At 43.3% G+C, this 16,817-nt stretch overlaps 1 protein-coding gene across 3 annotated transcripts in view; it reads left to right on the top strand.

Annotated features, from left to right (window-relative positions):
* The first annotated feature begins 230 nt into the window (after nt 1-230).
* pik3r3b (phosphoinositide-3-kinase, regulatory subunit 3b (gamma)) overlaps nt 231-16,817 on the top strand; it is a 578,548-nt gene continuing 561,961 nt past the window's right edge. The window contains exons 1-2 of one of the 3 annotated variants that reach the window (XM_060919991.1): nt 231-495; nt 614-1,475. In XM_060919991.1, the coding sequence (XP_060775974.1) occupies nt 1,133-1,475 (343 nt within the window). In that variant the 5' untranslated portion in view covers nt 231-495; nt 614-1,132. The remainder of the gene's footprint in view (nt 496-613; nt 1,476-16,817) is intronic. The other 2 variants (XM_060919992.1, XM_060919993.1) reach the window with 2 other exon arrangements.

Here is a 16,817-nt window from a genome sequence, read left to right as displayed (position 1 = left end):
ACCCATAGTTAGCTGGGATAGGCTCCAGCTTGTCTGCAACCCTGTAGAACAGGATAAGCGGCTACAGATAATGGATGGATGGATATTAATGTGCCAAAAGGTTTGATTCGTTCGAACTCGCGAGTTGATTCATTCGACTCCCTGAAAAGAGTCGTTCAAAAAGAACCGATTCGCTCGCGACTCGCCCGTCACCAGCAGCGGTCCGGCTGGGCGTCTCTCACCAAGCCACGCTCACTTATGGAGGCGAGTGAAAGGCGTGCTGTCATTACTGTGACCTTAAAGCCGTGCTCTCTTGTAGGATTATTCGCGTTTCGACTCGGACGGCTTTGTGCCGAGCCCGAAAGACGGTAAGTTTTTGCCCCGTTGCTCGGAGAGTCGAGTTTGTGCGATCAGCTGATCTGTGTGCCTGGGCTTGGAGGAGTTGTGTGTACTGTGTGTGCATGTAGGCTGATGCTTTAGAAGAGCTTGGAAAGACTCACATTTTGAGTGACGCAGGTATTTGAATCATTCTGCAGACTCCTTTATTCAATTTGCATGCAGTGTGCATTCAGGGATATGAACTAATCTCCTGTAGTGATGCATTATAACCATTTTTGCCCATCATAACTTTCAGGTTTGCAGTCCTTTTAGACCACCAGGTGAAGAAGTGGAGTGGAGTTTGGATTGATGGACAGGGACGACTCATGTGTGTCTGTCTTTGGGACCACATCTGACACCAGCCTGAGAGGACAATTTAATAAATGTTGCTTTACCGTCTGGCCAGCTCTGCAGGACCCACGGACGTCCACGCTGCAGGTCTCTCTGTGCCCAAATCAGCTCTTCCACCCTTGTTCCTGCACACCCCTCCTTGGCGCCGTCTTTTAATGAGACTGGTGCTGTTACCGAGTTCTCTGTCGATAGTCTTCTCCACACGCCTGCATACACATTACACATCACCACAGCCTACAAGTGTCCCTTGGACGAATTCAGGAAGTGTGCACTAGTGGCCTCCTTCCTCTACGAGGAAATAATCCAAATGTTGATCAGTTCTCAGGACATACCAAAACACTAATTCAGGATTAAAAACATTTATTCTTTCTAAATAAACAATCCAAATCCAGAAAACGAAAACATCTTTTAAAGTGCATGCACAATGAGCTCAGACAGCTTTCAGTACCGTGCACTGTATGAGTACAAGCGAGAGCGAGGAGATGACATCTCCCTGCAGCCTGGAGACCTCCTTACTGTCAGCAAGCTAGCAATTCTGACTCCAGACTACCAGGAGGGTGATGAGAAAAACCCTACGGGCTGGCTCCATGGCACAAACGAGCGCACCAAGGAGAAAGGCGACTTCCCGGGGACGTTCGTGGAATACGTCGGGGTTGTACGTGTGGGCCTACAGACAGGAAAACCCTGGCCTAGACCTGTTCCCCCAACCCCTGGAGGATCTCAAACACCTGTAGGACCCCAGCCTCCAGGAGCCTGCGCTTCAGGAGGTGAGTGTTAACGTGTGTCAAAGGTGTGTTTCGCAGTACTGAAGATGAGTAAATAAATCAAGTAATAACACATTTGTGCATGAGTATTTCCTATTTAGTGATGGCGCTTCTGAAACAACTTGTAGGTATGCGCCCCTTAGTTGCAGCACAGATTTCTATATGAACATAGTTTAAATAAGATATTATTAGTTATGTTAGACACACATACACCGTCATATTTTTAAAAAATTTTTTATTTATAAAACCCATTAAAATAAAGATGGGTCCTTTTCTGGACTATTCTAACCTTTCAACCTTTAGAAAAACAAACAGATTTGACATCAGTGTTTCTTAAATTCTTGATGTTTGGATTAAACCCATTTAATTCACCGGACCAGCCAATTTGGCTTATCGGTATAAATATATAACTGTAACTGTTTAGCTGTGACTATAACTACTGAACTGTAGCTCTAACAAAAAAAAAGTATTTAACCATAACTATATGATTTTATAATAATAACTACAACTGTAACTATAATTACAGTGCCCTCCATGATTATTGGTTGCTCATTGTAAAGATTAATAAAAAGGGTTAGATAAAATCCACCTTTTGGTGAAGTCGCTTCATCTCACGCTGAAAAAATTAGAAAAATCCAACCTTTAATTTTAAATAAATTTATTCAGAGAAAAAGTAGTCGGAGTAGGAGTGTGTTTATTGCCTCCAAAAGGAGAGAACATAAAATCAGAACAACATACATACAACAACAATTCATCATCATTGGTCGAGCGAACTTGGATAAACTTGACCTGTCCAACGCCATCCATCACGATCAATCATCATTGCTGGGAGATTGGTTGGTTGGTTGGTTGGTTGGCACCCAGTTTCTGAACAGAGTTGATCAATATATGTTGTCATAGGATGACCCACATGAAGGTGGCCTTGTCGGGGGGGGGGTCCAAAGAAGCAATTCACTCGCAGTTCTTGTTTAGCTCTGAAGCAATGCCCAGCGAATTAGTCTTCGCTCTTTCAGAGTCTCTGATATAGGGGATAAATCTCCATATAGCTGCGCTTTGGTGGGGTGGTCACACCATGAGAAGTTTAATATGGCTTGCAGCATGAACGTGTATGTACCATCGAGCTTTGACTCAAGTGATTTTGTTAGAGTCCAGGTTGTGGCGCCGTATATAAATACAGATTCCACGGTTGCTCTGAAGAAGTTACGTTTTAGGTAGTTGGGAAGATTGGATTTCCACACAGTATTCATTTTGTTGAGGGCAGTCCAGGCTTCCCCGGGCGCTCTGGTGTGGCTGCCCACTGCTCTGATGCCCCTTTTCCACCAAAGCAGTTCCAGGGCTGGTTCGGGGCCAGTGCTTAGTTTGGAACCGGATTTTCTGTTTCCACTGACAAAGAACTGGCTCTGGGGCCAGAAAAACCGGTTCCAGGCTAGCACCAACTCTCTGCTGGGCCAGAGGAAAGAACCGCTTACGTCAGCGGGGCGGAGTTCTTAAGACCAACAACAATAACAAGACCCCGAAAGATCGCCATTTTTAAGCGACGAGAAGCAGCAGCTGTACAAACGTGAAGTCATTCATTATTATTATTGTTGTTGTTGTTGCTGCTGCTTCTTCCGTGTTGTTTTTGCTTCGATATTCGCGCCAAGGTTTATGCAAACGTAGCGACGTAACTGACGTATACAGCGACGTAATGACATGGCTCCCCTTAGCACCGCGAGCTATGGAAAAGCAAACTGGTTCTCAGCTGGCTCGCAAGTTGAACGAGTTGTGAACCAGCACTGGCCCCGAACCAGCCCTGGAACTGATTTGGTGGAAAAGGGGTACGAGTGTGTGCGTGTGTTCACTGCTTCAGATGGGTTAAATGCAGAGGATGAATTTCACTGTGCTTGAAGTGTGCATGTGACGAATAAAGGTTTCTTCTTTTCTTCTTCTTAATATGAATGCTGAGGTCTTTTTTTTTTTTTACTGGATTCTATTTCGCTGCCAAGGTAACAAAGATTCTCCGTGTTCAGTGGATTCACCTGCAAGGGTTTGCATTGAGCCTTGTTGGTTGAAAACACCATGGATTTCGTTTTTGAGGCATTGACCTCTAGACCAACATCTTGGGCGGCGGTTTCTAGTTGGCGTAAGAGTGTGGTAGCATTGGCGATGATATCTGCCATGAGGGCTGAATCGTCAGTGTAATCTACATCAGTAAGTATTTTGGCTGGAAATCTGCGTGATTGTCTTCTAGTGAGTGTGAAACCCAAGCCATTGTGTTTGTCTACAGATGTTCTCAATACATAATCTAAGGTGCTGATGAAGAGGAAAGGAGCTAAGGTGTCTCCTTGTAGGACGCCAGCTTGTGTGCTGAAGAAATCAGTATCCCCATTTGGTAATCTTCCGGGTGATTTTTGTATTCTTGTAGAGCATCATGATGGCCTAAGAACAATTAGAAATAAATCACGTTAAAAATTTTAAAATGGCATGAGCATCATATTAAGAACATTTCTGTAATATAGATCATGACTTGGCAATAACTGGCGAACAGAATTGACTAGGCCATCATCTCTGGTAAAACATTTCAGGATGCACTGGCAATATTGTGCATAATTATACGGTACTTGAGATATTCGATGGTTAAGACATGTTTGACTAGCTCGTGCAACTAGGTTGTCTTGACTAGATGATTTATTGCACGATCCTATGTACTCCTGTACCGTAGCATTCAACAGGGGACCATGTCGACAAAACTTATGAACACAGATTGCAGCCTTGATCAGCTTCGCTTGGATTTCCTCCAAGTTAGCCAACAAGGATTTTGTCATGTTAACACAACACAAGGTATACCATATAAGTACCGGTCTCTTGATCCCTCATCAAGAAATACTTATTTTCAACAAAAACAAATGTGCCACTATTATTTCCCCCCTGGGAATTATAGTGAACACAATGTAACTGAAGCATGCTTCCCATTTAAGTTGTACATGTTTGAGTTGATTGGAGTGTGTAGGAACTTTCAAGCTGTAATCCAGGATTTCCTGATTAACTGGGGAACAAATATGAGGTGACAACTGGAACTGTTACAAACTCACCTGGAAGAGAACCCAAGTTTATTTTGCCCCAATGTACAGTGAAGAAGAGGGTAAGAGAGGCAGGAAAAAATCCCCAAGGATCACTGTTGGTGAATTAAAATCTTGGGGTTTCCAAGTCTCCAAAACCACCATCAGACTCCACCTCCATGCCTACAGATTATTTGGAAGATCTCATCTCATTATCTCTAGCCGCTTTATCCTGTTCTACAGGGTCGCAGGCAAGCTGGAGCCTATCCCAGCTGACTACGGGCGAAAGGCGGGGTACACCCTGGACAAGTCGCCAGGTCATCACAGGGCTGACACATAGACACAGACAACCATTCACACTCACATTCACACCTACGGTCAATTTAGAGTCACCAGTTAACCTAACCTGCATGTCTTTGGACTGTGGGGGAAACCGGAGCACCCAGAGGAAACCCACGTGGACACGGGGAGAACATGCAAACTCCGCACAGAAAGGCCCTTGCCGGCCACGGGGCTCGAACCCGGACCTTCTTGCTGTGAGGCGACAGCGCTAACCACTACACCACCGTGCCGCCCTATTTGGAAGATCTGCCAGAAAACTTTTGGCAGTAAACACTCAAAATGGGTTTGGTGTAAAAAGAAGGATGGCGATAATGAAAAGAACCCGATCCCAACTGTAAATTTAGTGGAAGTTCTGTGATGTTTGGGGCTGTTTTTCTTCCAAAGGGCCTGGAAACCTTGTTAGGGTACATGGCATCAAAAAGCAGGACATTTTTAAATCAAAATCTGGCTGTCTCTGACAGGAAACTAAAACTGGGTCATTATTGGATCTTCCAGCAGGACAATGATCTGAAGCATATGTCCAAATCAATACAAAAATGGTTCGCTGACCACAGGATCAAGCTTCTGCCCTGGCCATCTCAGTCCCCTGACCTGAACCCCATTGAAAACCTGTGGGCTGAGCTGAAGAGTAGAGAGCACAAGAGAGGGCCTCGGACCCTGGATGATCTGGAGATTATGTAAAGAGGAATGGGCTCGGATGCCCTGCGCTGTATCTCCAACCTTATAAAATGTTATAGGAAAGACTCGGTGCTGTTTTACTGCCAAAGGGTGGTTGTACAGAGTATTAAATGCAGGGGTGCCAATAATAGTGACATGCTTTTGGTGAAAATAATAATTTTCTTGATGAGGGATTTGTTTTTCTCTGAATACATTTAGTGCAATTAAAGGTTGGATTTTTCTCATTTTTTTTTCAGTGTGAGATGAAGCGACTTCACCAAAAGGTGTTTTTCAAACCCTTTTTACTAATCCTTACAAGGGGTGCCAATAATTTGAGAGCACTGTACCAGTATATGGCTATAATGATAACTAGAACAAAATTATATCCTCTATCATTGTAGTCATTAAAAATACTAATGAAATCACAGACCCCTTGTTCTAGAGCATGGACCCCAGGGTTCTCCACTCCCGACTGTGAGAACCATGATGTTCTAGAACATGATCTATCTCTGTTCAGGCTGTGAAAGCAGTGGCATAAGACTGTTTGTGGCTGTTCATAATCAGACAACTTAGTCCCAAGATGGCTGTGCGCTCTCTCTCTCTCTCCCTCTCTCTCTGTGTGTGCCTCTATACAGTGGAGAGTTTGATCTTCTTGTGCCATTAATGCTTTTCAATTTTCTAGATTTTCTTTTAGTGGGTAAATATGACATGCTTGAGCCCAAAGAAAAAGATGGACTCATCTTGGCATGCTACACTCGCCCAGTTATTAACTCATGCCAATGATTCCCTGTGGAACACCATCAACTCATAGCATGGACGATTTTGTCCTAGGAAGTTTGGGTTGATTATGTGTGGACTCAAAGTGGTCCTGGTTGCATTAGTATTGATAAATGAAGAACCATTAAAGCTGCTGTAAGCAATGTTAGCAGTTCTGCTAAGTCTAGCACAATTTATGGGTGGAACTTTTGCTCTTTGCTTCCACTAGATAATCTGCCACAATCTTGGGTTTTTATCGCCGTCGTGCTAATGCTTCATTCCCAGTTCCTTAAAAGCAGCAATGGAATATTTGATTCAATTTATTGAGCCGATTCTTTCAAACTGTCCATCTCAATGAGTCAAATGTACAGCAGGGCAATACGGTGATATTCCATGAAATCGAGTCGTACATGAGCTGATATCCAACAAGGCACATAGTGCTGAGTTGGCTATAAGCCATGTACAACGAGATTGAGTGGGATAACCGTTTTATTCTATCCACATTCACTAGATTTTATTTTGAGAAACGGAGCATTTTTATTGTTATTTTTTGCAAATTTGGTAAATAACTTTATACAAAACGTTTGGCAATCATTTTCGCATAGAATGTAAACAAACTGGCAAAATGACTAGCAATTTGTGAAAAAAATGCTATAACAATAATTGTTGAAAAATAAAAAAAAAAGATGTTCTTTCCATCGAATACTTTTTTTTGGGGGGGGGGGATTTTGTTTTCGAGTAGAGTTTTTATTTCATCCTTGGTTGGTTCAACAACACACTCTGCCATTTTTGTTTTTCTCTACTCACGGTATATGAGCTGATATCCTAGGAGTAGAGTAGCCAATCAGAGTGTGCGATTGCTCATATCCAGTGAATGTGGATAAAATAAGATATTGATATCGTGATCAGGTTTTTTTTTTTTTCCTTTTCCCCCAAGGTCTCGCTATCAGCAGGTTAAAAAAAATACTCAATATTGAGAGGACATGCTTACATTTTTGCTGTGTAGTATCTAAGTCTTGCGTTAAGTTTTTTACACTTTAATGTAATACCATTAGTGTCTTTTTTTTGTGTTTAAAAAAAAACAAAAAACAACCAAACAAATCTAAAAGTTTGTGAAATGCAACTTCATGTATGCTGAATTGTGAATATCCTGTTAGCCTATATGCAATGAACTCTTGTACTAGCCTAATGCATCTGTGGTTTAGAGGATTGGTACTTTTTAGTTTTGTTTTTTTTTTAATGGATTTTGGTTTATTTCTAGTCAAACATGCTTGGAAGAGGCCATGGTTTGTAGGTTAGAGAAGTAGCTTTGGGCTCAAAGGGTTGCTGGTTTGATTCCCAGGACCAGCAGGAAAAATGTGTGGGGAGTTGAGTAAATGAACAGCACTTTTCCCCTCCCTCTGCATCATGGCTGAAGTGCCCTCGAGCAAGGAACCTAACCCCTAACTGCTCCCCAGGCACTGTAGCATAGCTGCCCACTGCTCTGCACTGTAAAAAATGTAACTTGCAAAATTGTTGAGTGAAAAAAGGATTCGAAGTTGAATGAACAAATTTCCCTTCTAATTGTTCAAGTAGTTAAAAAAACATAGTTGGGACGCCTTTCCTTCGCCACAAGTTCATAGGAATTGCAAAATTAAGTTAAGTGAACTTATATATTCAAGTGCTGATTGACGCCCCTTAATCGATGCCACTGCGCATGCGCACTTCACAAGTTCGAAAGTTTCGACGGTCGGGTGGAGTGAGAAGTCTGTGGAAACTGACATGAGACGTTGTATAGGAGTATAGACTAAGCTTTCCTCAACAGAGGCCAGGGAATTCCCTCCTCGTATGTCGGTATTTGTTTCTGTTTGTGTAATAATAGGCAAAGTGAAGTAGAACTTAAAGTGCCATTCCACCATTGGATGTATTCTTTGGCATAAAATACAAAATATATTTTATGACATGACTAGACAGAGAAATCTTTTAGCTTCAAAATGATATATCAAACATAATTTTTTGACAACGACAAGTATATTAATTTTGCGACCAAAGTCACCTACCCTTTTAATTTCCGCGCGGTAGTGAAACGTGATGCCATCGGCAGGTTCCCCTTCTTGTGTACCACGTGTCGGTCTATTTTTAGACCAGGAAACCCCCAAAGTGAGAGAGTCATTTCTCCTCGTATATGGGGGCCAAAAAAATTTCGAAAAATTGAGTTAATCTTTCAGTTAGCTAGATTTATTGGTATTAGCTAGATTTATTGGTATTATTTTTATCGCGTTCTATCCGCCATTGCTGATAATATGTGCCACGTCACGTGGTACACAAGAAGGGGAACCTGCCGATGACATCACGCGCGGAAATTAAAAGGGTAGGTGACTTTGGTCGCAAAATTTAATATACTTGTCGTTGTCAAAAAATTATGTTTGTTATATCATTTTGAAGCTAAAAGATTTCTCTGTCTAGTGATACCATTTATATATGTTGTCAAAATATATTGTATTTTATGCCAAAGAATACATCCAATGGTGGAATGGCACTTTAAGTGTTCAGAGGTTTGTGTTAACTAAAAAATGTAATGCACACTAAATCATTGTAAAAAAAAAAACCAAACAGTCAAGCCAACTTAAAAATGTAACACAACCTGCTGCCAAAGGGTTTTGAGTAAACTCAACTTAGAACCATGATGTGCCAACTTGCTCTTCTAAGTTAATTGGCATTATTATTTCAATTTATTTCAACTAAACAATTTGTTGGACTGAACTTCTAAAGTCAAGTCAACATAAAATACTCTTCTATGTGAACTTAAAAGAATAATATAGGGCGTTGTGGCTTGGGTGGATAAGGCGCCATACCATAAATCCAGGGACCCGGGTTCGACTATGACCTGAGGTTGTTTCCCGATCCTTCCCTGTCTCTCTCTCTCCTGCTCATTTCCTGTCTCTACACTGTCCTATCCAATAAAGGTGGAAAAAGCCCAAAAAAAACTTTAAAAAAAAAGGATAACTTAATGTTTTTTGTGCCAACTTGCTTTTCCAGGTTAATTGGAATGATTATTTCAATTTATTTCAACATCACAATTTGAATGCACTGAACTTGCTAAATAAAGTAAGGTCAACATAAAATACTCATCTGTGTCAACTTAAAAGAGCAAGTCAGCACAACTATTTGGCCCGGAGTTGAGTTTACTCAAAATTCTTTGACAGCAGGTTGCGTTACATTTTTTAAGTTGGCTTGACTAATTTTTTTTTTTACAGCGTGGGTATGTGCTCATTGCTTACTTGTGTGTGTTCACTGCGTCAGATGGGTTAAATGGAGAGGAAGAATTTTACCATGCTTTAGTGTACTTGTGACAAATACAGGCTTCTTCTTACCTGTGGATCGTCAAATGGACACGTTAACTGGTTGCGTTACATTATAAGCATCTCGTAGACGCTCTTATCCAGAGCCATGTACAACATACCCAGAGCAGTCTGGGGAACAGGTTCCTTGCTCAAGAGCACTTCAGTCATTCCTGCTGGTCCAGGGAATTGAACCAGCAACCTTTTGGTCCCTAAGCTGCTTCTCTAACCGTTAGGCCATGGTTAACTTTTCAATTCCTTTAAGCTAATTCATTTCCAAGCACAAATTCATTTTAGTAATGGCGATCAAAGTGTAAAAGGGTGTGCGTTTAAAAAACAAAACTTTATGTGCACAGAGCCACCAGATTATGTGTCTAATCACGTGAGATTCTTCATGTGGAAGAGCTCACCTCACACAGCGACTGCAATGATAGCAGATGTGAATTTCATTCTCGGGCTGTACATGGAGAAAGCTCCACTATCTCTGTCACATCTCTGGATGTGGAATGAGCATGGATTATGTACACAAATCCTGCCCTGATCACACCATATGTGTTTAAGAAATGGCAGATGAAAGAGATTAGTGAGTGCATGCATTATTAATGAAGAAACCAAGGCTTTGATGTTCCCACAAGTAGATCCAATGTGATGTGAAGCAAATGAGGAATTACAGTAGTTGCTACCAGTTAATCCAGTTGACATTCAGTCGCTCATTCGTGGAGACATTTAATGGGATATAAAGTCGATGGCAGCTGTCCGAGGATCTAAAAGCCATTTGCTGGTTGGAGGATGTCTCATCTCATCTCATTATCTCTAGCCGCTTTATCCTTCTACAGGGTTGCAGGCAAGCTGGAGCCTATCCCAGCTGACTACGGGCGAAAGGCGGGGTACACCCTGGACAAGTCGCCAGGTCATCACAGGGCTGACACATAGACACAGACAACCATTCACACTCACATTCACACCTACGGTCAATTTAGAGTCACCAGTTAACCTAACCTGCATGTCTTTGGACTGTGGGGGAAACCGGAGCACCCGGAGGAAACCCACGCGGACACGGGGAGAACATGCAAACTCCACACAGAAAGGCCCTCACCGGCCCCGGGGCTCGAACCCAGGACCTTCTTGCTGTGAGGCGACAGCGCTAACCACTACACCACCGCGCCGCCGTTGGAGGATGTGTAGGGGGGGAAAAAAAATTCCATTCAGAGAGGAACTGTCAAGTGAAGTGGCTTGGCCATGAAGCAAAGTGGCATCATTTGGAGACACGCAGCATGGTATTCGATGAGAGAGATATCATGGTGTCAGATGGTCATGATAAAGGGACCAGTGTGCACAAAGATTCCTAAGGAGTGACCGAATAATATGAAGTAAACTTCCTAAACAGATAAAGAGCAAAAACTCGTGGAATGTGTGGCTTGGTGAGTCTTATCTAGTTCTCATGAGGTCTGATTTTGCTAAAGATTAGCATTTAATCAGAACTGGTTATTTAGAGGCCTTTATTTGTCACATGTACACTCAAGCACAGTGAAATTCCTCCTCCAAATGTAACCTATCTGAAGCAGTGAACACATACCCAGAGAAGTGGGCAGCTATGCTACAGCACCCAGGAAGCAGTTGGGGGTTCAGTGCCTTGCTCAAGAGCACTTCAGCTATGATCCAGAGGGAGGTGAAGTGCTGTTCTGTTTTGTTCATTCACTCAACTTGACTCACATTTTTTTCCTGCCTGTCCTGGGAATCGAACCTTTGGGCCCAAGGCTGTTTCTCTAACCTTCAGGCCATGGCAGCCTATTTACATAATGAATATAGCTTTTAATATCTAGTTTTGAATTTTAGATAGCAGGCCTGATTATTCTATATTATATGGCATGAGCTACTTCTGGTAAAATCGTGTGCTCTGATTGGTTCCTTGGCGGGCAGTATTTTCCCGGAATGCCCGTGGGCAATTACGGACTTTCTTTCCAAGGCATTGGGTTTCAATGTTGCAAACAAAAACAAAAGGATGAACTGGGAATCAAAACAGCCGAAAGACAAACGAGTCACCAAGTTATTCAAGAAATGAGCAACGAAGCGCATTCAGTAACCACTAACAAATTCAGTTTTGAAACCGCTAGCTGTTTATTCTGCATGCGTGACCCAACTACATGACAAATATGACATGACCTGAAAGCAGCGTCACGCCTCATTATAATGACTGTCTATTTTAATCTTAGAAATAAAAAAGCCATATAATAAACTCCTTATTAACCTCACTTGCTCGGTCTTTACGGGAAAATATCAGACCGAGCTCTTTTTGTACGGGCTCGGTCCATACTGTTAAGACCTCACGCTCAGTTAATAAGTAGTTAATAATGCTAGTAATAGTATGCTAGTACAGGGATATTCCACTAAAATTTGTGACAGTCCAGCGACATAAAATTCCAGATCTATACTACTAAAGGAAGGCTGTCTGTCTGTCTGTTCACCTACGCAAATCGACACAGCTAGACGCACATACTCCATACTTTGCACATGGATTACTGAAACCCCAAAGGGGCCCAAGACAACATTTTAGATTTTCCAAAACTTGGGATTAGTGCTAATCCAACACTATTCATTTCCCATAGGCTACATGCTCGCGCTAATACACTGCGCGCAGCCTCGGCAGGGAACCCCCCTCCCCCACTCGCCTGACAGTGCTGATTGTAGGGGACCTTGCAATCGGCACTCCTTGCCGAAGACTTCCGCTAGGGCCGAGTCTATATCACTGAGGCGATGCAGGGAGCGATTTAGCCCCTGTGAAGAACACCATTCAGAGGGAATCAGGTTCATGGGCAATAACTACTAGTAATAAACTAACATGACACCATGTCGAATGGTGAAGTAATGGCTACAGAAAATTTGAAGTGTTTGTTTCGTTTTACAGTGATTCTTTACATTGCCACCTTTTTCTGAGTGACATCAACACTGCTGATGTTTCGAATTTGTTTCCAGGGACTAAATGCAAACTTCTCTGTCCTTTGTCTTAATAATAATAATAATAATAATAATAATCAGTTCAATTTATATAGCGTCTTTCTCCCACCCAAGGTCGCTTTACAATGGGGGGGGGGGGAAGTCCACCAAAAGAGGGTCAGGATGTAATTCCAGTGGCGTCACTACCACAGTCCCACCAAAAGGCACACGAAACTAAATCCCACACCGCCTGCACAGCCGCCGCCGAACAACATCGCTCGGAACACCACACCAAGCACAGACACATCGCTGCACAGAGCGCTGGACAACCCTGATATTAAAAAGCAGCGAGTTCACTGCAGTCCATAGCGAGGAGCACAGGCATCACCAACGGTGCACCAAGGCCTGAAGGGAACCGACGCCCAAAACTGGGTCCGGAGCTACGCCACAACCAGCGGACAAAAAACAAACATCAAACTAGACAAACATCCAAAAGGAAAAAAATTAAAATAAAAAGCTCCGGTGAGAAGCGGCAGCCGGAATGCGCATAGCGTACTCTCAACCAGAAACTGAAAACAGCCATCCATCCATTATCTGTAGCCGCTTATCCTGTACAGGGTCACGGGCTGGAGCCTATCCCAGCTGACTATGGGCGAGAGGCAGGGTACACCCTGGACAAGTCACCAGATCATCACAGGGCTGACACATAGAGACAAACAACCATTCACACCTACACTGAAAAAAATTAAACATTGGCTCAAATTAAAAAAATTGAGGTAATCGATCACACCTAATATTGTAGTGTTATACAATATAAATAATTCATTTGATTTGACCTGAAATATTTAACTTCATGTAAACCAATTTCTGATGGTTGAACCAAAGCAATTATTTCAGATTTTCCTAAATTAAAATAAAGACATTGTTTTTTGGGGGCTTTTTTCACCTTTATTGGATAGGACAGTGTAGAGACAGGAAATGAGCTGGAGAGAGATCAGGAAATGACCTCGGGTCGGAATCGAACCCGGGTCCCCAGATTTATGGTATGGCGCCTTAGTCGACTGAGCCCCCAAATGCATTGGGTTTATTACTTAATGTAAATAATCTTTGTTAAACCTGAATATTTTAAATTCATTTAAACAACTTTTGAATATGGGAGCAAACTATTTTTTTTTTTATTCACTGGAATAAAAACAAATACATTAAATGAACAACAGCTTTGTTTCACTTTTTTCAGTGTACGGTCAATTTAGAGCCACCAATTAGCCTAACTTGCTTATCTTTGGACTGTGGGGGAAACCGGAGCAAACCCACGCAGACATGGGGAGAACATGCAAATGCCACACAGAAGGGCCCCCATCGGCCACTGGGCTCGAACCCAGAACCTTCTTGCTGTGAGGCGACCGTGCTAATCACTGTGCCACCAAACCAGAAACGTTAAAAACAAAACTCTTTTGTCTTTAAACAGTTTGCTTTTGTAGTCTTTTCCCTAAACAAGTTCAGTTTGCGAATCAGGCCAGAGAAGGTAAATAAAACAAAAACCTTTTCTTTGTGACCTAATGTAGGTAGACTTTCATCTGCCTTCTGCTGAATAATTTGCCCAAATACATGAGATTAGATAAACCACAACAGAAAATGCTAAGGTTCATGTTTATAAAACGTGACTCTGTGAACTATGGTCATATGTTCATCAGCTCTGTGATAGAATTTTTTTCAAGTGATTGGTTCAGACCTGCATTCGGACCATGGTCCACCTCTATGCCAGTGCATAATAGTTAATCACATTTAACGTACCTTATTAGCTCATCTCCGACACTTTCTGATTACTCCCACCTCTCACCAGTAACCTATTGAGGTATTTCACCTGACGTCACAGGGTCACGTGATGCCCCGGTGTCCACCATTTTGGACGGCAAGCTAGCTAATGTCAGCAACAGTAGCTAGCATGTTACTGTAGCAATATTTACGTTCAGTCATTTGGATGACTGTTAAAACCTTTCAGTCTCAAGTTTTTCCTTTACTGGATTTACTAGTTTACTGAGCTAGCGCGCGATGGCTCCCGGCTCGGCCGGCGAGCGCGCGATGGCTCCCGGCTCGGCCGGCGAGCGCGCGATGGCTCCCGGCTCGGCCGGCGAGCGCGCGATGGCTCCCGGCTCGGCCGGCGAGCGCGCGATGGCTCCCGGCTCGGCCGGCGAGCGCGCGATGGCTCCCGGCCCGGCCGGCGAGCGCGCGATGGCTCCCGGCCCGGCCGGCGAGCGCGCGATGGCTCCCGGCTCGGCCGGCGAGCGCGCGATGGCTCCCGGCTCGGCCGGCGAGCGCGCGATGGCTCCCGGCTCGGCCGGCGAGCGCGCGATGGCTCCCGGCTCGGCCGGCGAGCGCGCTAGCTCAGTAAACTAGTAAATCCAGTAAAGGAAAAACTTGAGACTGAAAGGTTTTAACAGTCATCCAAATGACTGAACGTAAACATTGCTACAGTAACATACCAGCTACGATGTTGTTGACATTAGCTAGTGCTAACAGCTAGTTGCTAATACACTGCTACAACTACACCGACCCTAATAATACAGTTCTTGGTCATTGCCTGGTAACAGCAAATTTATAACGGGCCATGTCTCAACAGACTAAGAAGTTATTTCAATGACATTTAATAACATTTTGTTTATCCTGAGGACCGAAAGTAAATGAAAATGTGAACAAACCTTAGCTGTAATAAGATGGCGACCACCGGCTCCAGGGACGACCCGCTGATGTAGGCATGTTACCCAGCCTGACACAAAATATTTGTAGGTATCCAAACTCTTATACGCTTTCAGATCAATACCTGTGTATGGCGATGGGTTTTTGACGACATAGGTATACAGATCATGTGGGCCGAAGTCAGGTAAAGACGAGGGCTTCGTGTACTTCCGTACGTCAGTGAGCAATCCTGATGGAAGCAGGTAAACGACGTTCTCTAAGCCTGCTAACCTCAATTTTTGCAAATACCTCTCCCTCTGCTCGCCCTGTAAATGCCCTACGTCGCTGGATAGTGAAGGTGTTTTCTGCATCTCGCTCCTTTTTCTTTTATGTTTGTCGCCTTCCTCGCATTCAAACTGATTCGAGCCGTGCCGTCCAAAATGGCAGCGTCACATGACTTGGTCACGTGAGTGAAATACCTCAATAAACCCACTTGTTTCTTCTGTTTCTGAAAAACTATTAATAGTGTGTTTGACTAGAAACTGATGCTGTTAGTTTTGTTCTCTTAATAAGCTCAGTAAGAAGGACTATTGGCAGAGACAGTGAGCCGAGAGGGTCTGGATCTTTGCTGATTGTGTGTAAGTACATCTCGTCTGCGTCAATGTCTTTACAGCAGTTGGACGTGCAGGTCATGCTGCATTGCCTCATTTGTGGCTATATTTAGTGAGGGACAGGACACAGCAGCGTACTGCTGCAGGCGCCATACTGTGTCCTCTACCTGATGCTAGGAGAAAAGTTAACATAAAAAAAAAATGCAACCTGTTTCACAAAGTAATGATTATCCTGATTTAGAACATTATCCTTGATAATGATTTCTTAGAACTGGAAGTCGTTTAGGAACCTGGATCTTTTTTTAAATCCATCCCAAATCAAAGCTTTTCCCTAACGCTGCTTCAAGCCAATAATCTTTGGCATTTGTTGAGGTACTGCATTTCTACTCCCTGCTTAAAAAGTTGTGTGTTTGTGTTGATGGATCTGGACAGCTGCAACTCATTCATTTCTTCTTCTCCCCCATGACCGGGAGGTGCAGAGTGATGTGAGAGTCTGGCAGAACACTCGTTGGCCTCCGTGCTGCTTTACTCCAGTCACGTCCATTGTGACTGCGAAAGGTGGTGGAGCAATTTCACCGAGTTTATCTTTTCAAACCCTTATTAGGCTCTTAAGATCTTACAGCATCAGTAAGGCATTTCTAACAAGAGTGGATGTGCACATTTGGGTGGATATAGGCTGGTTAGATTACTTTCTGGCTGCACTAGAAAATGAGAATGAATGCACCAATTTAAGCGCCTGCTATTAGTCGCAGAGCATATAATATATTTTATTCGATCCACATTTGCTGGATACCACGAGGTGGCCTAGTGGTTAGTGTGTCCGCCTCTTGACCAGGAGATCGTGAGTTCTACTCGTGGTCGGGTCATCCCAAAGACCATCATAAAAATGGTACCTACTGCCGTCTGGCAAGGCACGCTGCAATACAGATGCAACTGGGGAAGTCAAACTCTCGCAGTTACCAGAGGACCAGCCCCCTACTGTAACCCTAGCTGTATAGGCGAGCGGCCGAG

The sequence above is a fragment of the Neoarius graeffei genome, chromosome 4 (genome assembly GCF_027579695.1).
Source record: "Neoarius graeffei isolate fNeoGra1 chromosome 4, fNeoGra1.pri, whole genome shotgun sequence".
Lineage (NCBI taxonomy): Eukaryota > Metazoa > Chordata > Actinopteri > Siluriformes > Ariidae > Neoarius > Neoarius graeffei.
Note: the sequence above shows the minus strand (reverse complement) of the source record. Positions and strands in the feature narration are given on the sequence as shown.